General features: G+C 44.8%; 1 protein-coding gene across 1 annotated transcript in view; it reads left to right on the plus strand.

Moving 5' to 3' along the window:
* The first annotated feature begins 1,505 nt into the window (after positions 1 to 1,505).
* Positions 1,506 to 23,903, plus strand: part of LOC144770764 (ly6/PLAUR domain-containing protein 3-like) — a 139,292-nt gene continuing 116,894 nt past the window's right edge. The window contains exon 1 of the mRNA XM_078655513.1: positions 1,506 to 1,999. Coding sequence (XP_078511639.1) covers positions 1,921 to 1,999 — 79 coding nt within the window. The 5' untranslated portion in view covers positions 1,506 to 1,920. The remainder of the gene's footprint in view (positions 2,000 to 23,903) is intronic.

Raw genomic sequence — 23,903 nt, forward strand, 5'->3', positions numbered from 1 at the left:
CCATCTATTACAGCATGGGGCAGCCCTCAACAACCGTTGGCTAATTTCGCTGGGCGTGACGCCATTTAAGAAGCATCATCACACAAAGGGTACCCTTAAGGTAGAGGGACTGCTAGGACAATGTGCATTTTTTTTTTAGAACAAAAGTAACATTTGCTTTTGCTCTATATTTTTTATATATTGGCAAGTGCAAGGCAACTTCCCCACAACAGCTATACAAATAAACATGTTTTTTTAAACACAACAAGCACTGGCAAAGCCAAAAGTTTCACAGACAATACAATATCTGTTAGCTTTGCCAAAGCTTGTTTATTCATGACTTTCCGCCAGAAAGAAAGTTAGATCTCAGCTCATCTCCATTTCTAAAGTTACCCAGTGGCGACAGGGCAAGTATTGTCTCATCTGTAAGACGCAGAAAGGTTATTTCTGCCAGTTAGCCCTATAATTAAAACCCATAGCGCAACTGTACCTATCTATAAACTGTTGCTCTACCGTGTTCCATTTTGTGTTTTGTCTTGTTGTGTGTGTTTTATCAGGGTGCCCCATTTTTGGGGGGTTTCATTATATATTTAGAAAATTGGCTCTGGAGGTCAAGATGGCTGCCTCCCTCTCAGCATGCGCAGCTGCCAGCAGCAATATTCTCCACTCCGAGAGGAGTAGCCATTGATGGTGCATCAAGTGCAGTGGCACCACGGACCTGAGACCAGAGAGACCCACTCAACCCGGAGTATTTCAGTATTTTACCACCCACCCACCCACATGTGCTTGCTTGCACGAGTGCCCATAGAACTGTCCCCAACCTTGTCGTCATTGGTTCTCTAGCATTTACCCCTATGACTACCCTAGTTCAATTTATCTCTTAGGCGTTTTATGCAGCCCTCTATGTTGTCTATCTTGTGTTTCCCCCTCATTTCAGTTCTCCACATTATTTCATTTTTGATCACCCATTGGAAACACCCCCCATGTTCCCGATCTCCCATCCTTGAGTTGGGGTAACTGACATGAGCTCGTATGTTAAAATCCTCATTCATGCTCCCTATTCTCACCCCTCGTTTGATTTCATCATACCTCAGTTCAAAGACGGGTGATTTGTTCTGTAACTCAGTGTGACACATACAACTCGAGTGGGTCCGCGTGTTAATGGCCGACATCTGATGTGCACTGCAGCGTGTCGTCAATTTGAATCCCAGCAAAATCAACTCCGCCTCCTATCCTTCTAAGGTCGGTACATTTAAAGTATATGTCTAATATCCTATTGTTTTTCATCTCCTTCGGGCTCTGGACTACTTATCAGAAAAGAACAAGCACTATGAATGCTAATAGGGTTGACAGCAGCAAGTGCTCCGCCCTCTCAGTTTAAGCAACACTAGAGCGCAGTCAGATTACAAACACTCCCTTGATGTTTCCCTTCTTGCTCAATGCAAGCGCGGTTCAAGGACAGGGCAGATATGGAATTGCTTTGTTTTTAAATCACCTTCCTCTTCGCTGGCGGTGGTGGGAGGGCTGTCAAACGATGCGCCCTGATTCCCGGATCGCCAGGAGTCTGAGGAAACTCGGTTTTGTCACTGGTTGACCTTTTAAAGCGGCTCTTAGGCAATGTACTGTTTTGAAGCCTGAAGGCGCTGTTTCCAGAACATTAGTCAAGTGTAGAAATTCACCAAGTTGCCTAAGCGTACCCCGTGTCGAAACACTTACGTGTGTGTGTGTGTGTGTGTGTGTGTGAGAGTGAGGAGGTGTCTTTGCTTAAGGCCCCACCCGAAGTCATCCCTTCCGCAGTTCTGACGCAGGCAGAGAAGGAAGAGATCTGACCTGCCCAACGGGCTGGCAAGCTGCCTACAAGAGCCAGTTCACTCCAGGTCTTGGCTCGACTCTGACGCCACCTTTTCTCCTCGGCAGACGAACAAGAAGGGAAGCGCAGGGATGGAAGAGGGAAGGCGCGCGAAGGTTTTGCGAAAAGTGGCCTTGGCGGGAATCCTGTTGGCTGTCCTCCTGACTCAAGGTATATTGTGTGGCGAATACGGTGTTTCTGCTGCCAGGTAATGGTTTGGGGGAGGGAGGGGCATCAGTGCACCTAACTTCTGGCACAGGGACTCTCGATTACCAGCATCATGTGCATTGGAGGTAATTATTGACGTGACCTCGCATTAGAACTGATGGCCCAAAGGCTAATATATTTGACCACAATAAACTAAAAAACTATAATAAATTAAAATATAATTACATTTAAAATAGTAAAATATAATTGACCTGCATATAAGAACTGAGCCTTCGTTCTTAAACGTCAATTTGCTGACATACAATGAACATATGTACAAATAGCAATACGAATTAATGCACTATATACATATATACACACACATAGATATGTGTGTGTGTGTATATATTATCTACTGGTATAAATTATCTACTGGCAGGAGTGAGAATACGGGTGAAATGGGGAGTAGATACTAATGAGGGAGAGGGGACGGGTGAAGAGGAGAGAAGAGGCAAATCTGTGAGGTTGCGACTGATAGTTAATGAAGAAGTCTAGAGAGGCAAAAGGATGAAAGGAAGAGCTGGAAGTGGTGCCCGGGAGGGCACCGGCTGATTAAAAGAGAGCAGTGACCAAAGGTGGTGGAAGGAGCATGAAATTGAGAGCAGGAACTATTGAGGGAGGGGCAACGGGCAGGTGTAAAGGACAGCAGGGATGAAAAGAGGAGCCCGGACTACTGGGGAGAGATGGGTGAAAAGGTGGTCAGAGAACCAGTGAGTGGAGAAGGGACGGACTTCTGAAAGAAGCGCAGGAGGCAGTGTGGGAGCGGGGACAGACGGGTGAAAAAGAGAACGGATACCAACGAGGGAGAGGCAGGACACGGACGCGAGTGAAACCAGGGGGGTCGGGGGCGTCAGAAAGTTGAATGGATAGCAAATACCAGCGAGGGGAGAGTGGCCTATGGGGTGATGGTTCACCGATGCTAGTGACCAGGAGAGGACGGGGTGAAGATGAGAGGAGGGACTAGTGAGGGGACAGTAGATAGGCGGATGATAGGGGGAGCGAGCAGGGAGCACTCACCCCAGAGTAGGCTGACTGGCACGAACCAGCGAGGGGGTTAGGGACAGACGTGTTTAAAGAGCGCAGGGGCTAATGAGGGAGAGGCAACAGGCGGGAGGCAGGGCAGGGATATGTGAGTGGAAAGTGGTGGACTGGTGAAAGGAGAGGACGACCTAGTAGGGCAGATGATTGAAAGAGACGAGGGACTTATGAGAGATGGAGGGGGCATATGGATAAAAGGAGATCAAAGACTAATGAACAAGAGATACATTATGGACTGATTAAAAGGACAGCAGAAAGAGACAAGGGAGTGAGAATACGGGTGAAATGGTGTGCCGATACTAATGAGGGGGTGGGGACGGGTGAAGAGGAAAGAAGGGGCAAATCTGTGAGCCTGTGACTGATAGTTAATGAAGAAGCCTAGAGAGGCAAAAGGATAAAAGGAAGAGCTGGAAGTGGGAGGGGACCAGCTGATTAAAAGAGAGCAGTGACCAAAGGTGGTGGAAGGAGCATGGAATTGAGAGCAGGAACTATTGAGGGAGGGGTAACGGGCAGGTGCGTAGGACAGCAGGGATGAAAAGAGGAGCCTTGACTACTGGGGAGAGATATTGGAGCAGAGGACCAGTGAGTGGAGAAGGGACAGACTTCTGAAAGAAGTGAAGGAGGCAGTGTGGGAGCGGGGACAGACGGGTGAAATGGCGAGCGGATACCAACGAGGGAGAGGCGGGACATATGGACACGAGTGAAACCAGGGGGTCGGGCTTCAGAATGGTCAATGGATAACAAATACCTTCTGTTCCTACTTTCCGCACCTCTCTTGCTTTTTTCTGTACCTCACTTGTCTCTTTCAGTACCTCTGTTGCTTTTTTCCTCAGATCTCTTGCCTCTTTCAGCACCTCTGTTGCCTCTTTCGGTACCTCTGTTGCTCCTTTCTGCAACTCTCCCATCTTTTTCTGTACCCCTCTACCCTCTTTCTGCAATTCACTTGCCTCTTTCTACCCATCTCTTCCCTCTTTCTGCACCACTCTTCCCTCTTTCTGCACCACTCCTGCCTCTTTCTGTACATCTGAGTTAGAGGTATTTTTAACCCCCCTGCCCTATTATGTACTAGGGCCTTACAGGGGAGGACATGCCAATCACAGGGCTACCCCAACCCATAGTGTACCCTAGAGTATGTAGGTGTTTTCACTGTATTCTAAGTGTCTTTCAGCATAGCCCTGGCTCCGGGCCTGGTTAGTCAGAGTCAGTTACCACTAGTACCATTCAGCAAAAAGTTGGGGGCACAGGATGACTTTGCAACAAGGCCTCTTTCTGCACCTCTGTTAGTTCTTTCTCCATATCTCTTGCTTCTTTCTGCACTTTTCTTCATCTTTCTGGAGTTCTGCTGCCTCTTTCTGCATTTCGCTTGCTTCTTTCTGCGCCTTTCTTCCTCTTTCTGCACACGTCCTAACTCTGTAGGCATAGTTAAAAATGAGCATTTAAAAAACCTTTGAAATTCACTGAAAAAAACATAGGTTTCAGGGACGTTATAGTTAGCTGGACATTTCACTCTTACAAAACCATAGAAATTCTACCGTTATAGTTAGTTCAGCTAACTATAACTTGCGCTCCCGCAATGCACTGCTGATGATGTCACATATTACATCATTCATGACGTGGTCAGTGACATCACTGATGAAATCACTGATGACATCTCAAATGACATCACTGATGACATCTCAAATGACATCATCCTTGGGATAGAGTGGCAGACCTCCTCTCACCCTGATATAACCTTTGATACACACACTCAAAAAGGCAAACTAACATTTTAAAACAATGGACATACCACTACCAGTTACAACACGCCTATTCAGTAATTCCAAGATGTACACACACATCCACTCATTCAACAACAGTCCCTATACAGTCACTCATACATGTACTCACTCATCATATGTACTCATACATCTATACATCCTGTTACACACCTCCACTCATCCATATAGTTACTCACACACATTGTCACACATGCAAGCAAAGCATCAAATATCCATTTACTTGCATATACAGTTATATACACACTACCACACATACTTCTACAGAAACGAACACATACTTACTCTCTTAAACAATCACCTATAGAAACCCCTACTTATTTGTACAACAACTCTTCCAATCTCTCACTCTCACATATACTTACTAATATGCACCAATACTCACATATACTAGTTTAAAACATATGTAGTTACTCTTAAAGACACTATTGAGACAGCCATTCACTCACTAACACACTCATACACACACTCATCCACCTATACAGTCCTGCACACATGCTGTCTTCAACACATACAAACAGTGAGTCACTCATTCATGCATCTATGCACTAAGAAATACCACCCACTGAACCATACAGACACTCAGACACTCATACTGATACACAAAAAAACAACTAATAACCCATATAGACACTCATGTAGCTACTCACCAACCCATGCAGCCACTTATACACAAAGTGAGAGACTGATACAGATATTTACATATTTAAACATTACTCACTAACCCATGTATTCACTAAGAAACATTTAATCAGTCAGTTATACAATCAATTTTACAAACAAATTATCCATTTAGACACTTATATACCCATGTATTCTTCCATTGACCTTGAGATATACATATATAAAACATATTTAATTTTCAGAAAAACACACATTCACTGGATGATGTCATCAGTGATGTCATATGAGATGTCATCAGTGATGTCATAAGTGATGTCACTGACCATGTCATGAGTGATGTAATATGTGACGTCATCAGCAGTACATTGCAGGTGCGCGAGTTATAGTTAGCTGAACTAACTATAACGGGGGAATTTCTATGGTTTTGTACAAGTGAAATGTCCAACTAACTATAACACCCCTGAATCCTATGGTTTTTTTCAGTGAATTTCTAGGGTTTTTTAAAATACTAATTTTTAACTTTAACGTGCCTGAAACCTATGTTTTTTTCAGTGTAATTCTAAGGTTTTTTAAATGCTAATTTCTAACTATAACGTGCCTGAAACCTATGGTTTTGTCAGTGATTATATATATATTTATTATACTATGTATACATGTGAAAATGTCTCGGTCCGCCTGTTTGCCTCGGTGGCACAGAAAAAATGGGTGGGACTGACATCAGCACGCCGGCGAGGTCCTCTTATGGGTCCGATGACGTCATATGGTGTTGCGAGCGGAGCCGTACTATGACGTCCTCGTTGACGTGGGAGAGCTAGGAAAGAATTTCCGTGGAATGCTGGTGCAGGGGATATTCACCTAAGTGTTCAGGCTACTCCTTTGGGAGCAACTGTTTATGTTGTCACTCCAGAAACGGAAACCAGTGATCCGAGGGCAGAGGTCCAGATGGCACACAAGGTGGGGTGACCAGTCGTGTGCACCCGCGGGGCAGCGAAGTGACAAGCACCACAACCCACAAAAAAGGTAACAACGGCACTGAATAACACAGGATCTTCTCTTTGTATCTTGCAGGAACAACAAAGTTAAAATGCCCGAGTACCAAAATGTAGAATTAGTGCTACAATGGTCTTCAAGAGGACCTGCGATGCCGCTTCTGCCTCCCGTACCCTCGAGGCGGCACATGGGTCACGCAGTACGGGCATACTGCGGTCGGACGCACACTCGTTGACCTCTCATGGCACTGCTACACACTTCAGGGAGGACACTTTTCATTAGCTATGTTTTCTGATGACGTGTCACGCCGGCCCCATCCAACAACAGAACTCCTTTACATCCAAAGAGATTCTTCCACTCTCTCACCGGAAGTGAAACCAGGCCACACGGACACATTCACAATACAATAGCCGGGAATGCACTTTACAGTAAAAAAAAAAAACACATTCCTTCCTCCTAATTAATCAAATAAACATCTGACTGAAGAACAGGGGCCAGCTTTGATCGGTAAACAGCCATTACAATGACTTTTAACTTCGAGATACCATTACAACGCATGCATTACCACGCATGCGTTGTACATGGCGAAGTCATTACTACAAATTTTTTTAGAACACATGGTCATTTACTACGCATGCCTTTACAACGAATTTTGTTGTAAAGATATGCATGGTAAATGACCATGTGTTCTAAAAAACATGTAGACGATCCACGTCGTTGTAAGGAAACAGAGGCTGTTCCGTTTCCTCACAACGACGTGCACCTCCCCTCAGAGACGACGTAAAGCAGGAACCACGAGGAGAGAGTAAGCATGAGGTGTGAGAGGTAAGGGGGATTGGACATGGTGGGTTCTTTTCTAGGGTTTAGGGTAGTGCAGTGGTGTTTGGGTAGTGTAGGGGGTCGTGCTGGGGGTATTGTTTTAGGGTAGTGCAGTGGTGTTGGGGGTCGTGCTGGGGATAGTGACTTAGGGTTTAGGGTAGTGCAGTGGTGTATGGGGTCTTGCTGGGGTAGTGTTTTAGGGTTTAGGGGAGTGCAGTGATGTTTGAGTAGCAAAGGGGGTCATGCTGGTGTTATTGTTTTAGGGTTTAGGGTAGTGCAGTGGTGTTTGTGTAGTGTAGGGGGTCGTGCTGGGGGTAGTGTTTTATGGTTTAGGGTAGTGCAGTGGTGTTTGGGTAGTGTTGGAGGTCGTGCTGGGGGTAGATTTAGGGTAGTGCATAGTGTATGGGTAGTGTACAGGGTAGTGCAGGGGTAGTGTTTTAGGGTTTAGGGTAGTGCAGTGGTGTGTGGGTAGTGTAGGGGTCATGCTGGTGTTAGTGTTTTAGGGTTTAGGGTAGTGCAGTTGTGTTTGTGGACTGTAGGGGGTTGTGCAGGTTCTAGTGTTTTAGCGTTTAGGGTAGTGCAGTGGTGTTTGTGTAGTGTAGGGGTCATGTTTTAGGGTCGTGCAGTGGTGTTTGGGTAGTGTAGGGGTAGTGCTGGAGGTAGTGTTTTAGGGTTTAGGGTAGTGCAGTAGTGTTGTGGGTCATGCTGGGGATAGTGTCTTAGGGTTTAGGGTAGTGCAGTGGTGTATGTGGTCTTGCTGGGGTAGTGTTTTAGGGTTTAGGGTAGTACAGTGATGTTTGAGTAGCAAAGGGGGTCATGCTGATGTTATTGTTTTAGGGTTTAGGGTAGTGCAGTGGTGTTTGTGTAGTGTAGGGGGTCGTGCTGGGGGTAGTGTTTTATGGTTTAGGGTAGTGCAGTGGTGTTTGGGTAGTGTTGGGGGTCATGCTTGGGGTAGATTTAGGGCAGTGCATGGTGTATGGGTAGTGTACAGGGTAGTGCAGGGGTAGTGTTTTAGGGTTTAGGGTAGTGCAGTGGTGTTGGGGGTCGTGCTGGGGGTAGTGTTTTAGGGTTTAGGGTAGTGCAGTGGTGTGTGGGTAGTGTAGGGGTCGTGCTGGCGTTAGTGTTTTAGGGTTTAGGGTAGTGCAGTGGTGTTTATGGAATGTAGGGGGTTGTGCAGGTTCTAGTGTTTTAGCGTTTAGGGTAGTGCAGTGGTGTTTGTGTAGTGTAGGGGGTCGTGTTTTAGGGTCATGCAGTGGTGTTTGGGTAGTGTAGGGGTAGTGCTGGGGGTAGTGTTTTTAAGTTTAGGGTAGTGCAATTTTGTTTGGGTAGTGAAGGGGTCGTGCTTGGGGTAGTGTTTTAGGGTTTAGTGTAGTGCAGTTGTGTTTAGGTAGTGAAGGGGTCGTGCTGGGGGTATTGTTTTAGGGTTCAGGGCAGTGGTGTTTGTGTAGTGTAGGGGGTCATGCTGGGGGTAGATTTAGGGTCTAGGATAGTGCAGTGGTGTTTGTGTAGTGTAGGAGGTCATGCTGGGGGTAGTGTTTAAGGGTTTAAGGCAGTGCAGTGGTGTTTGTATAGTGAAGGGGGCCGTGCTGAGGTAGTGTTTTAGGGTTTAGGGTAGTAAGTGGTGTTTGGGTAGTGTAGGGAGTCATGCTGGTTGTAGTGTTTTAGAGTTTAGGTTAGTGCAGTTATGTTTGGATAGTGTTGGGTGTCGTGCTGAGGGTAGTGTTTTAGGGTTAAGGGTAGTGCAGTGCTGTTTGGATAGTGGAGGGGGTAGTGTTTTAGGGTTTAGGTAGTGCACCCAATCAGACACAATATCCGTGGACAATGGGGATCCTGACTCTTTTGAAGGCTCCACCAATTGAATAATTTGGGTCAAGGGCCCTACCACGTCCAAGACCTATCAATTCCTTTCTTGGGATCCCTCATATACTTGGAAAAAAAGGTACATAGTTTCTCATCAATTTCAGGCATGTGTGCCACCTTCCCCTTCAGTGGGAGCCTGTGGCATTCTCCCCTCATCCTATTCCTGACCTCCCTTTCAAGGGGTTGATGGATTTTCCCCACCACATACTCTATCACTTTGGCATCAGGGGTCCACTCCACCGACCTAGGATGGTAAATTTGGGTAGGCTCGGACATGCCCGAATGGACCCTGTCCCCAACGGGGGACTGAGAGGAGTGGGACTCTGGATGCCAGGGATGCCCAGAGTCCTTATCCTCATCGGAGGAGAAAAAGTCCTCCAATACACCCTCTCCCTCTAAGGGAAACCAGCCGTCGGTGTCTACAATAGTGATGACAGAGTCGCAATTTTCTCCGGGAGGGTGCATATTTTAACTTTCGTGCACTCTTGAGGAAGGTCACCGTAAATGTATCAAACCCTTCCAAGTGCCCCGTGTTATGCTTAACATACCTTTTATTACCCATCTGGGAGCTACTGGACCCACCACCCCCAGATCTGGGTCACTGAACAACCCAGGGATGCTTTTCGCCAGCTTATCAACCTGATCCCTAAGAGGAGCTAGCGCCCTAGAAATAGCCAGATAGAGGGCTTGGTCCACTGCTGGAGGGAGAAGTTGGGGGGCCATTCCTCCTCCACTTCCTGGTAGGAGGAATAAAAATGGTCTTCTGGAGAAGACATGATAGCAGAGGGTGTGAGCACAAAACAAATGCCCTTAACCTCATCCGTGCAGCGCACATTCCCGCTGTGCGCGGCACTTTTAAAAAACCCGCGGTTCATGATGAGCTGAGCTCATCATGAGCGTCGAAGGGGTTAAAATCCTTAAGGCAGCCCCCTTACCGGTGCTCCAACAACTGGGCTTTCCCCGTTAGCTTTTGTAAGAATAGACCGAGGCGCAATAGCAATTACCACCACCAGGTGGTGCTGGTCACTAAAGTGGCCATGTGGGAAAATCACCGCGTAGTGGTGACAAAATTAGGCGAGGGTTGGTCGGGATTCAAGCGGACACTAAATGAGTGACCGGATTCCCAAACGCACGTAATGACCAGCGGTAGTGCTCGACGGAACTGCCTCGCTCGGACCAGATGCGCCTGACAGGATCTCACAGCGCGCAGAGCGCACAGCAGGCGAAACTGCAAAGGGGAGAACGCCCTCGAGCAAGAGCCTGCTGCGCATGGAATATGAAACAATACCAAGGCAATAATGTTTATAACATGCACAAGAAACCGCTGTACAAACAGCAACAACGTCAGATTAAGCCAAGAATGTAAGGAAAACGCTTAACTGACGAGCAGTGAAGAAAGAGGAAGCGGAAGCGATATCACAATATTATATACGATGGACTGTGATATGATTGGACTATAGTTGCCTTGGAGACTACACCCTTAATGGTTCATGGATTGTGTAGTCTTCTGTTTAATGATTGTTGTGTTACGTTTTCTTTGAACTGCTATGCAAATAAAGTGAGGAAAGATATGCATAATCCTCGTCTCCGTCCTGCCATAGAATTAATTAAACTTTATACTATCTGAAACATAGATCATAAAAGTGTACATAAAAACAGTAAATCCTGTTTCCTAATACAATACAGTGAGAATTAATTGAAACGAGAAGGTAAAAACAGGTGTTACAAAGCCCGGTTCAGAGCAACTTCACGTTAACAGAATTGTAAAGTTCAATGTTTCACAAGATCAATCTCATGTACTTTGTGCAAAATTCGCAATAAGTGGTCCAAGTAAGATGTAGCGCTCCAATACCTGACCAGTCTGCACTGTAAAAAACTGCAGAACAACTAAAAATAAAAAGTGTTTTGCACACTTCGGTCATCGGGCTATATGTGGTCTATATCTGGGTGATATTTGTGCTACATTTGGGATCTTTTTTCTATGGTGGCCATCTTGGGAGACTTATTTGTTATAAAGTTTCCTAATTTCCTCATTTACTGCAGTCTCCTCAGTAGGAAATGCTTTCAGTTTTTTACTTTGATTCCATCAAAAAGGCATGCAGATGTGTCACACATTTGCCATAAATTCAGAAAGTTAGCCCTCTTGTTCATTAGATCACTGTAGTAAAGCTACTGCTCACCAGGGAGTTACCTAGAAGACTACTGCTGGTATTGAAAGTGATTGTTTCAGTCTGCATGTCAGAATTTTCTAATGACATAGAAGAGGATTTGAGATCTCACTTAAAACATGTGTTGTAAGTAGATTAGGTAGGCAGCAAGACACATCTTCAGGTAATTAAGATATATTTATTAAGTTAGACAGCAGAGCAGTAAACCTCACAGCTGACCAGACCATCACATATAGAACACATCACATATAGAACACTATTAGATAGTATGGGAGACTGGTAAGATAAGAACACTAAGAAAGGACTACAGACACCAAGTAGCCATATTGAAGAAAGTATAAATATACAACATATCTTCTCCCTTTACAGATAAAACACAAATGAAACACTCAAACACCTAGTAAGAGTTAAAGCATGGAAAGCAAGAAGAAGAAAACATATAACACATAAGAGGTCGGCAACCTCTTAGACTTCCAGATCACGAAGGCAAAGGGACAGAATCAAAACAAGGATCAACATGAAGATGATGAAGATCATGATGACCACCTTCTCCCCTTAGATTGACAAAGAAACAAAAAGACAATCTACTCTCTACAATCCATCATTGTGGCCAGCAAAAACGGGAAGAGACAGTTTACTTCCTCCGATCAGTCTTTGTCCGCCACGGCTTCCCTCTCATTGTCGAAGATAGGAAAGTTCAACAAAAGCCGCCAATTCTCAAAATTTTCTGGAAGGATGTTCCCCAAGAAAAATTTGGAGCCAGTTTACTTACAGTCCAAGATGAAGTTCTGGACCAAATATCTAGGTTCTGGATCATTTCCTCGGGTTGTGTGCCTCTGGTTGTAGTTTGGGCCACTAAGTTCCATTATAAATTTTATTTCTTTTGTGGACAAATTGTCTCAGTACTGTGGCTATACAGCTCGGTTCAAATCGCGGAACATTTATCCCGGTTCAAAGAACCACCTTGTCACAACTTTGTCATGGTACTGGAGCTCTTGTCCTTCACGAATCTTGGTCGTGAACTCTGCCGGTCCTGGGACTCCCTTTGTCCACTCCCGGTACTGCTTGTTGGACTTTTGTCCTCCTCTGGTCCTGGGACGTCTTTTGTCCTCTCCCGGTTTTGAATCTGGGACCTTTGTGCCCTTCTGGTCCTGGGACATTCTTCGTCCTCTCCCGGTACTGATTCTGGGACCTTACTTTGTCCCCCTCTGGTTCTGCCGGTCCCTGTCCAGGTTCAAGACTCACTCTCACAATCCTTAGTTTTCCCTGACTATGGGTTTGAGTCCAACTCTATGTTCTCTGTCCTGGTTCACATTAGATTCACAATGCACTTGTTATAGTTTGCACCAGGTCAGTAATTAAATACTCATTGCCACTTTCCCAAAATACAATTGCTTTCTTTTCATGAGATTCATAGTCTTCCTGAATGGTGGCATCACACTTAAAACTCAATGATTGTTTCTTTTTTCTTGTTTTTTTATTACCGCCTCACTTACATTTAAGCTGTTCCTTGTAAGACACTGTAATCCAATAAATTACTCTCTCCGAAAGCTGATGGCGGCTGCCTAAAAGGCTTTCAAAATTATTTTCAGTTTCACTCACAATAGCACTCTTGTCCTTACATTTCTTAAAAGACTTTACTTATACGTGCTTTACAAAATCTCCTCCAAAACTATCACACCGCATGTGTTAAACCTTAAACTAGAAATATCTTCCGATAGTTGCTGTGATAGTTGCTGTGATCCCACAATGTAAAATCTGGTGAGGCTTCGCTTTGTTGTGTTACAAAGATGACTCATACCGCCAACAGGAAAATGCTTCCAGAAACCTCTAGATGTCACTCTAGTAACAGTATTCACCAGCTTTCAGCTATTCACTGGTGTAAGTTTTGCTGTTATGTTTCCGAATGCTTTGTCAACTCGCAAGTCTCAGTGCACAAAGGACATTTTTTAAAAAGAATTTAACAAAGCACAGACAGGCGCAAGCTCTCTCAGGCTAAGGCACCAGTCTTTAAAATACATGCGGTCGCTTACCTTTACTTTAGGAAAGGTGACAACAAGTTGAGGGACGGGCATTAATGAGCATAACAAGGTGCAAGACATTTCCACAAAAGAAACCTCGATCTTGGGATACATCGACGTGTGCTGTATATGGAAACTAAGCATGGGCGTAAAATCCGTTCCGCTTGCGGATTTTGCGGATTTTCGGCAAATTCGCAATCCGCGAACTCTCGCGAACTTGCCGAAAATTCGTAAAATCCGTGCGAAGCGGATTTTTTGCTTGGTCGCACTTGCCAACTACAATTTCGCGGGAGTAAACACTTGCGAACACGTAGATGCGGCGGGCAGCGACAATCTCGCAATTGCGAGATTGCAAAATTTGCAATTTCGCACTGGAAATCCACCTGCAGGCAGCATAAACCTTGAAAATTATGATTTTTATCAGAATAACTCCTCAGGTTGACATTTGCCTGCACTTTTTCTTTGCAAGGAGTCCATTTTGGGGGGGGGAGGAAGGAAGTGCCCCACAGTCTCCAACTTCCTGTTCCTGTCCAGCAGGCTCCTCCCAGTGCTTTCTTCATGTGCTGGTCACTTTGATTTGGATCTTGACCTGGAAGGATTACTTTTTGTGGATGCTGCTGGATATTTGGTTTTTTTACAAAACTGAAAGCACTCAGCAGGTGCAAAAGTTCAATCTTATCATTAGTAACCATTCCCTGTAGTGCTTCCTGAGGGGCCCCTACAGAGTTCATTTGCCTACTTGCAACTATTCTATGACCCTGCTCTGACCCTCACAGCAGGCTCAGAGAATAGCTACAAGTATACAACAAAGGTCCTGTTAAAAAAATTACACTGCAACAGAAAGCAATTACAGACAAAACTGAAAGCACTCAGCAGGTGCAAAAGTTCAATCTTATCATTAGTAACCATTCCCTGTAGTGCTTCCTGAGGGGCCCCTTCAGAGTTCAGTTGCCTACTTGCAACTATAGGCCACAAAGGTCCTGTGAAAAAGAATTGCACTGCAACAGAAAGCAAATTAGAGATAAGGAAGCAGGTGCCAGCCAGACTGGAAGTTTAAATTCAGTGACACATTAATCAACCCCAAATTAATTCATGTCAGTTGAAACAGGGCAGGTGTGCTTGCTTTTTTTCACCCCCATAATCTACAGTGATAAACCAACCAGAGGGTGGCAGTGATGTACCAGAGGGTGGCATGGGTGTACCAGAGGGTGGCAGTGGTGAAACAGAGGGTGCTGTGAACCTGTGATGATGAACCAGACGTAGAAACAACATAGTCGCGGCCGTTGCGAGCTGACAAGTAAGTTCACAATTGCGACAAAATCCTCGCGAACTGGCAGAAACCCTTGCGAACACAAAAAAAAAATCCGCAAATTCGCGAGAGTTCGCGGATTTTGCGGATTTCGAATCCGTAAATACACAATTTCGCGGATTGCCAATTCGCACTATCCGCCCATGCTTAATGGAAACTGACCGAGATGTTGCGATATCCTAGGCAACTACAGCTTGGAAGAAAGCACTTTCACAGTGAGCATATCCTCCTATCACTCTTAAATTTGGCTCCTTTGTGTTCCCGTAACAATGGGAACATAGCAACAAAATGGCTGCTTAACGTTGCGTGACCTTGCGCAAAGATGTCCTCAAAGTACTTCAAAAGTTAGAGATCGAAGAAGGCACAAAGACGCTGGATGCTGATGACACACTGGTTCTCCGCTAGGACACATGGAGATTCCGTGATGTCATCAGTGTGGAGATAGCAGCGTCGCAGAAGGATCTCCCGGTTTCCAACGGTAAAAGAGGACACTCGAACACTCGGACACTACAGACACACCAGAAGCAGACTCACGGTTAATGAAGATGACGTGAAGAGTACCAGAAATAAGATTGTTCTTTTTTTGGTCAAATTTCTTCAAAACAGCAAATCGGGAACATAGAATGTCAGCAGCTGGGCTAATTATGGTGAGTTACTTGTTTCTGACAGGAGTGCCCTTCACTTCTCTTCTGGCAGGTTCAAAAACAAAATGAACAGTTTCTTTTCTTAAAGAAGAATTTCTTTGAAATCTCAAGATCATTGCTGCATTGGCACGATGTCTTCTTAAAATTTCTCAGTTACTTACAGTTGCTTTATGCTTATTTTCACACGTTTCACAGGATTAGTGGTTTTGTTGATTTTTCCTTCAAATTTGCGGCTAATTTCATCAAGCTTTCTTGTGTTACTCCAGTTTTTAGTTGCTTTTCTTCATGTTACATGCCGCAGTAAGGTGGATTCTTGTTTTTGAGGTCCTGCTCGTGCTGCGCTGGTTTTCCTGGTCTTCTCTTCTGGCCTGCTCCTCTGGTCTGGTCAGCGCAGGATGTCGCCAATCGTCGCCAAAATGTTGTAAGTAGATTAGGTTGGCAGCAAGACACGTCTTCAGGTAATTAAGATATATTTTTAAGTTAGACAGCAGAGCAGTAAACCTCACAGCTGACCAGACCATCAACTGCCAAGGCTGGAATCGTCACATCACAGATAGAACACTCTTAGGTATTATGAGAGACTGGTAAGATAAGAACACTAAGTAAGGACTACAGACACCAAGTAGCCATATTGAAGAAAGTATAAATATACAACAACATGCCCTACATTTTCTTTCTGCAGCACTAACCATCATTTGTAGGGCACAATGAACCCCCCCTAATTGTGTTCCTTTATAAATTAAATGTTTTAAGTGTTAACAGTTTATTCCAATCAAGATGGCTTCAGGTGTGCCATAATGTTTTACATAAGTAAAGACTGATAGACAGATCAGTGATTACGACTCCTCTGTGGCATAAGCCGGAGTACGAGACAGCCACGATTTTAAATTGTATTTCTTTATTTGCTGCACTTTTAACTTTTAATTGTGTTATTTTTTAATAACAAGCTCTTCACTCACCCTGCCCCGCCACATTCACCGCCCGCTCCTCGCGCAGACGACTAGGATCTGACGCGTTGAAGGCAGGGATTGCCGCCATTGGGGGTTGAGTCATTCAGCGCACCTGTGCTGGGCTGAGTTCCGCCCACCCGCCTACTTAATCCCTCGCCTCCCTGCACGCCTAAGATCAGTGATTACGACTCCTCTGAGGCAGAAGCCGCAGGACGAGACAGCCACGATTTTAAATTGTATTTCTTTATTTGCTGCACTTTTAACTTTTAATTGTGTTATTTTTTAATAACAAGCTCTTCACTCACCCTGCCCCGCCGCATTCACCGCCCACTCCTCGCGCAGACGACTAGAATCTGACGCGTTGGAGGCAGGGCTTGCCGCCATTGGGGGTTGAGTCATTCAGCGCACCTGTGCTGGGATGAGTCCCACCCTCTTCCAACCCTATATAGTACATACCACTTCCCGGCTGCGCAGCGGGCGGGCGCAGCGGCGGCGCGCCAAAGGCAAGCCCATCTGCGCCAGGACCGGGCCCAGGGCCACCCCCCCCCTGGTCAATTGCACCCTCAGGCCCCTATTGCCCCTGCAATGAGTAAATATACCTCCTCACAACTTTTAGCACTTAATCCATCCCCCAACCTACCGCATTCTATGCCATCATTTTTATATACTGATCCTTCGGTAGGTCCTTTCAAATGCCTTGCTTGCATCGACCATATTCCTCCAGCTACTACCCCAAAACAGGTTCTGGCAGCACTCATTAATGTACGCTCCCTTCCAAAACACAAATAAATTCGATATTTTAGAGTTTATTGTGTCATATAATCTCGATCTATTGTTTGTCACTGAGACTTGGGGTGACAACTCCTCTGGCCCTGACTTCAAAGCAGCCCTCCCTGAGGACTACTGCATCCACAGATTAGATAGAACTATCAAAAAAGGTGGCGGTATAGCTATAATATATAGAGACCGCTATAAACTCAAAACCACAGCTTTTAATTACGGAGGCTGCCAAGACCTTTCCTTTTCTATCAGCCTCTCCAGTAACAAGTCATTCACGGGTACCTTGCTCTACCGGCCTCCTGGCCCTAGAGCTAATTTCCTTGTGACTCTTAACAATTTAGTTGAGAATACAGCTGGAGCTCCTCACTCTACCATATTAGGAGACTTCAATTTTCAATTGGAATCCCTCACTGACAATTATACCATCTCCCTTATTAGTGATCTCTCAGCCGTAGGACTTCAGCAACTTGTTACTCTGCCTACTCACAAGGCGGGACATACCCTTGATGGGATATTCACCAACAACCCTGATATTTTGATTTCCTCTCCTATTCCCCTCACTTGGACAGATCACTCAGTAGTTTGTTTTTCTATTAAAGCCAAGCCCTCTCCACCTCTAGCCAGACCATCATCCCCCACTTCAACACGAGACTGGAAAAACATTGATATTTCTCTTCTTGCATCTATGCTGACCACTGGCATCAATGCGGTGGAGCCGGACCCGTCACTAGCATCCAGTAATTATCTCAATACCCTGGACACGGCATGTTCCACACTGGCACCTCGCAAAACCATTCTCCGTAACAGAAATCCCCTTCCGCTCCATGGTTCTCCGAATCCCTCTGTTTACAAAGACAACACTGCAGAAATCTGGAAAGACACTGGCGCAGGCACTACAACCCTCTTGACAAACAGTCGTATAAAAGTGCCCTATCCAAGTACAAAGACCTCATTGTCTTAGAAAAGACTACTTACTACACTTCCCAAATCGATCAGGCACAGAACTCCGCAAGAAAATTGTTTCAGGTGGTTAACCACCTTTCGAATCCCCCCATGCCCCTCCTGACACCTCTCAACCCCTCTGCAATTCTCTTGCTGATTTCTTCTTGGACAAAGTCACTTCTATTTTTTCTGCTTTCTTGCACAAACCTTCTTCAACTCACAATATAGTTAAGTATCCTTCTATCAACAGCTCTCCCTCCTTTTCTAAGTTTATTTGGGTCTCTGAGGAACAAATCTCTCATCTAATTTCCAGTACCAAGTCAGGCTCACCCCTGGACCCCTGCCCTCCTTCCATTCTCAACCTCATCCCTAATGCCATCTCTCCGGCTTTGGCCAATATCTGCAATACCATGTTCATCACTGGTTCATATCCAACAGTTTGGAAAAAAGCTATTATCAAGCCACTTTTGAAAAAAGCCAACCTCGACCCCACTTCTCCTTCCAGCTACAGACCCATTGCCTGCCTTCCGTTTCCTGCAAAAATATTTGAAAGATTAATGAACATACAGCTTTCCAAATTCATTGATGCAAACAACCTGCTGGACGACACTCAGATCGGATCTAGGCAAGGACATGGCACCGAGACAGCCCTGATAAAAGCAGCTGAAGAAATCAGAATGACTCTAGACATAGGAGGGGCGGCAGTTTTGATACTGCTCGACTTGTCCGCGACCTTTGACACGGTCGATCACTGCACTTTGATCGACCGTGTCTCAGCAATTGGCATCCAGCATAAGGCCAAAGACCTTCTTGCTTCTTTTCTTACCAATCGCTCGCAAGCTGTAAAATTAGGCCCTTTTTTCCCCCACGTTTTCTCTTCCTTGTGGAGTGCCGCAGGGCTCCTCGCTAAGTCCGACCCTTTTTAATATCTATGTTTCGGACTTAGCGAGGGTAATCAAGTCCTATGGCATTAGTCTCACGACCTATGCCGACGACACCCAGCTGGTTCTATCTGTACATCATGATGGACTCTCAGTTGCAGCGAACTTCCAAGAGGGAATGCTTGCCATCAGCTCCTGGATGTCTTCCAACTGTCTAAAGTTAAACTCTGAAAAGACTGAGGTAATGACATTTGGGAAGCTTGAACCTGCTTGGTCCCCCCACTGGTGGCCCAATGAGATGGGACCTCCACCCGATCCTGTCACTAAGGTTCGAAATCTTGGAGTCGAATTTGACGATAGACTGCTCTTCCACCACCACGTCAACTCGGTAGTCTCCACCTCCTTCTTTACTTTAAAGAAGATCAAGAAGCTTCTCCCTTACCTTCCTACAACAGCCGGTAAAACTTTGATCAGTACCCTAATTTTTTCCAGAACGGACTACTGTAATGCCCTCCTTCTTAACGCGCAGGAAAAGGTTCTTAATAGGCTTCAGCTAGTGCAGAATGCCTCAGCCAGAATTCCATTGGGCATACCCAAGTTCACCTCCATAACTCCGTTCATTCGACAGCTTCACTGGCTTCCTGTTAAAAGCTGTACAAAATTCAAGGCACTTTGTATCGCTTACAAAGCTATCAACAACTCGGGCCCTCAGTTTCTCAAACAAGCTTTACGTACTCTTGTAACTCCCAGGACCCTTTACTCATCCTCAGCTCATTTGCTTAATGTCCAACGCACAAGGAAAGCGAACTGGGGTGATAGATGCTTTGTGATTTCCACCGCCAGATTATGGAATTCACTTCCACTCACTATAAAAACTTCCCCCACCCTCCTTAGCTTCAGGAAGCACCTAAAAACCTGTCTGTTTCCATATTAAGATCACCTTAGAACACACCACATCCAGCAATTCCAGGATGAAGTGCTGACAGCCAATCAGATCACATGATGACATGTGTGGTTAGGCTCCGCCCATATATCGATATTTTTTATTTTTCTAATTTCTCAGGAACTACTGAACGGATTTACACTATTTTACAAAAAGAGTTGTTTCTGAAACAAGTGCTACCTTTTTGCCAAATTTGGTGTAAATCCGTTCAGCAGTTCGGGCTGTAGCCATGTCTAAAATTTGATGTGGAAAATAACATAGAGAAAACATGTTTTGGGACCCCCCCTTTTTCTCGGCCCCTGCTTGCCAAATCACCCTGAAACATTGAAGATTGGAGCGGACCGGAGTGCCCCACGAGTTTCGAAAATTTCGCAAAGATTCGTCAATCGGTGCCAAAGGTATTGGGAATAGAATGTTGCGATTCTCCTATGGTAACTAGGTCCTAACTATAACTACCTACCGACCACCAGTAGGTAATATATATATATTTGTTGGAGCCTGACCTGCTTGCCCCCTGTGACGGTGTTATGGAGTGAGGCAATTTGGGAGCAGTAGGATGAATTTCCGTACCTGCAGGCTGAAAGCGCCAAGAAATCAGTGAGTGAACGAGGATAAAACGAACTATGCAATGACTTTACCTGAAATAATTTGCGCTAAGGGAGGAATGTTATTTAGTAATGTGGCATGCAGTACAGCATTCGGACATGGAAACGCTGGCGCCCACATTTAATTATGTACTTTTCCCTGTCCGCATTCTGTTGGTAATACGGCCCGCGCTGAAGATAAAATGTCACGTGGGCTGCTGATACAGAAAGTTACCGCCCGTGATCAAGGCTTGTAATGGCAGAAACGTTGGGCTGTGGTAACATCTTGCTTCGTGCTGATCACCATTAAAGCGATTTCTACAGCAACTCAGCCAGTGTCAGTAAACCTTCTTTAAGGTGAAAGGAGGGAGTGTTTGAATATATATATATATATATATATATATATATATATATATATATGCACTCGCGTGTAAGGACACGGTCACACTCGCGGGGAGAAACTTGAACTCGCCTTTCTTGCCACAGCGTGCTTGAATAGCTGAGGAGCTCAAGAGAAAGTGATTCAATCCCATTTCGCCGTGGAATTCCTGACGCGTTTCGAAGGCTCCCGCCTTCTCTTCAGAGGATTTGGCGAACTGATGATGGGAATGCAGGTACCAGCCCTGATACTAATCATGGCACGCCCCTGATGGGCAGTCCAAAAGATTATGGAATTCACTTCCACTCACTATAAAAACTTCCCCCACCCTCCTTAGCTTCAGGAAGCACCTAAAAACCTGTCTGTTTCCATATTAAGATCACCTTAGAACACACCACAATTCCTGAAATCAGTATGGTGCCATCAACAAATGAATTCTAATGTAACTAAAGTCTGTTATCACCCTTTATAGTTCTCCTTTTGGTAACCCTCAAAATCTTCGATTCAATACAATGCATTTCAATGGGGTACTATCATGTATATTGGTCCCAAGATGCCTGCCAGCAATTCCAGGATGAAGTGCTGACAGCCAATCAGATCACATGATGACATGTGTGGTTAGGCTCCGCCCATATATCGATATTTTTTCTTTTTCTAATTTCTCAGGAACTACTGAACGGATTTACACTATTTTACAAAAAGAGTTGTTTCTGAAACAAGTGCTACCTTTTTGCCAAATTTGGTGTAAATCCGTTCAGCAGTTCGGGCTGTAGCCATGTCTAAAATTTGATGTGGAAAATAACATAGAGAAAACATGTTTTGGGACCCCCCCTTTTTCTCGGCCCCTGCTTGCCAAATCACCCTGAAACATTGAAGATTGGAGCGGACCGGAGCGCCCCACGAGTTTTGAAAATTTCGCAAAGATTCGTCAATCGGTGCCAAAGGTATTGGGAATAGAATGTTGCGATTCTCCTATGGTAACTAGGTCCTAACTATAACTACCTACCGACCACCAGTAGGTAATATATATATATTTGTTGGAGCCTGACCTGCTTGCCCCCTGTGACGGTGTTATGGAGTGAGGCAAGTTGGGAGCAGTAGGATGAATTTCCGTACCTGCAGGCTGAAAGCGCCAAGAAATCAGTGAGTGAACGAGGATAAAACGAACTATGCAATGACTTTACCTGAAATAATTTGCGCTAAGGGAGGAATGTTATTTAGTAATGTGGCATGCAGTACAGCATTCGGACATGGAAACGCTGGCGCCCACATTTAATTATGTACTTTTCCCTGCCCGCATTCTGTTGGTAATACGGCCCGCGCTGAAGATAAAATGTCACGTGGGCTGCTGATACAGAAAGTTATCGCCCGTGATCAAGGCTTGTAATGGCAGAAACGTTGGGCTGTGGTAACATCTTGCTTCGTGCTGATCACCATTAAAGCGATTTCTACAGCAACTCAGCCAGTGTCAGTAAACCTTCTTTAAGGTGAAAGGAGGGAGTGTTTGAATATATATATATATATATATATATATATATATATATATATATATATATATATATATATATATATATATATATATCAAACTCAGATGTGCTTATGCATTACATTTGAAGTGAAATTTAAATATTTTAAACTGTTGACAAAATCTGACCCTGAGCATGACGTCTCTCATGTTACGCTTTTAATAGTGCTTCCACGTGGGTTCTTGATTGCATGAGCGCTCTTTAAAAACATAAACTTCAAATATTATATAAGGAAAAACTTATGATGGAGGGAAACACGGGGCAGGGCTCCGATGTGAGTGATTGCATTAAGAATGGACTCAATATGACCGATCCCGGACTGGGAAACCAAAGCCACACTGCCAGAAATGTCCAAACCGCTGTCTCTCAGTTCTTCCCTTCTGTCACACTCCCTCTCGTCTCCATGTCTCATTAATGCTTTTTTGTGTTTTTTAAAAGAAGTGCTTCAGCTCTTTCCTAAATTAGAGCAGGGCTGGGACATTCCTAAGTGTCCCTCGGATGTTGTTCCAAATCTTGGGTGCATTGAAGGAAGGAATGGTTTCATTTTGTTTAGTAGAGTGTGCTGGTACCAGGAGGTTATGGTTACTTGGCAATGTGTCCCTTGAGGATGAGATCTGCGAACAAGGTGAACTGCAGAGACGACATTGGGTGAAAGTTGGGGCTTGAATATGAGACTTCTGCATGTGAAGGAGGTGGTCAACAGTGTTAAACAGGGCTGAGAGTTCAGTAATATCTCAAGTGTCTGGTTATCTGTCTGCAGCAAGCAGCCCAATTGATGGAGTCTTTGAAGCAGTGGCATTTAATGTGTTAACAAGTTATATAGTGCAGTGTGCTGAATTGATTACTCTCAAAGATAGGTGCTAGAGCTGCCTGCTTTAAATCTTATGGTGAATCATTAATGCAAAAGCTCTCACTGTAGGACATGCTTTGCATTCCCAGTGTCACGTGGAAACCCTTAAAATGCACATCTTGCCAACAACTTACCCAGAGACCAGTTCTGCACTCAAGTAGTTTAATGGTTATGCTTGCTAATAATAAATCACAGGTTTCACTCTTTCAAGCCTCAAGCCACTGTGCACTGAATTTCAAAATAAGCCTACAGTCTGGGCCTACTTTTAGGTCAAACTGACGTCATTTGTATCACACTCTGTAAGCGGAAATGATCTCTATGTGTTTTATTCCTTTAACTGCATTTTCAAGATAAACTGCATTTTGAGTACGCAAGGAAACAAACATTTTACTATTTAATGTAGATTGTAGCGCTTAGTGATATAAAGTGTGGCGATGAATATGAGAGAGAATGATTCATGTATCAGTTTTGCTCCTCTTCAGTGAGTAGCACAGCAGCCATGCACTACGTTGGTGACCCTCAGGAAGTTGGGTATGCTTCACTGGGCAGCTCCTTGTAGCCTTACGACTAGAACCGTCGACCTCAATGCTGGGGAACCGCGTTCAAGTCTCGGCAGGGGCGCTCAACATCTTGTGATTCCGGGCAAATCGCTGAATCTCTCTCTGCCAAACAAAATTAATGTGTCTGTCTGTAACACAACTGGTGCTCTTGTAAAGTACTCTGATACCTTCGGGTCAATTTTGCGCTATATAAAACTCTGGGAAAGAAAGACAGGCGTGGTGGGC

The sequence above is a fragment of the Lissotriton helveticus genome, chromosome 7, assembly GCF_964261635.1.
Source record: "Lissotriton helveticus chromosome 7, aLisHel1.1, whole genome shotgun sequence".
In the NCBI taxonomy this organism is placed as follows: Eukaryota; Metazoa; Chordata; class Amphibia; order Caudata; family Salamandridae; genus Lissotriton; species Lissotriton helveticus.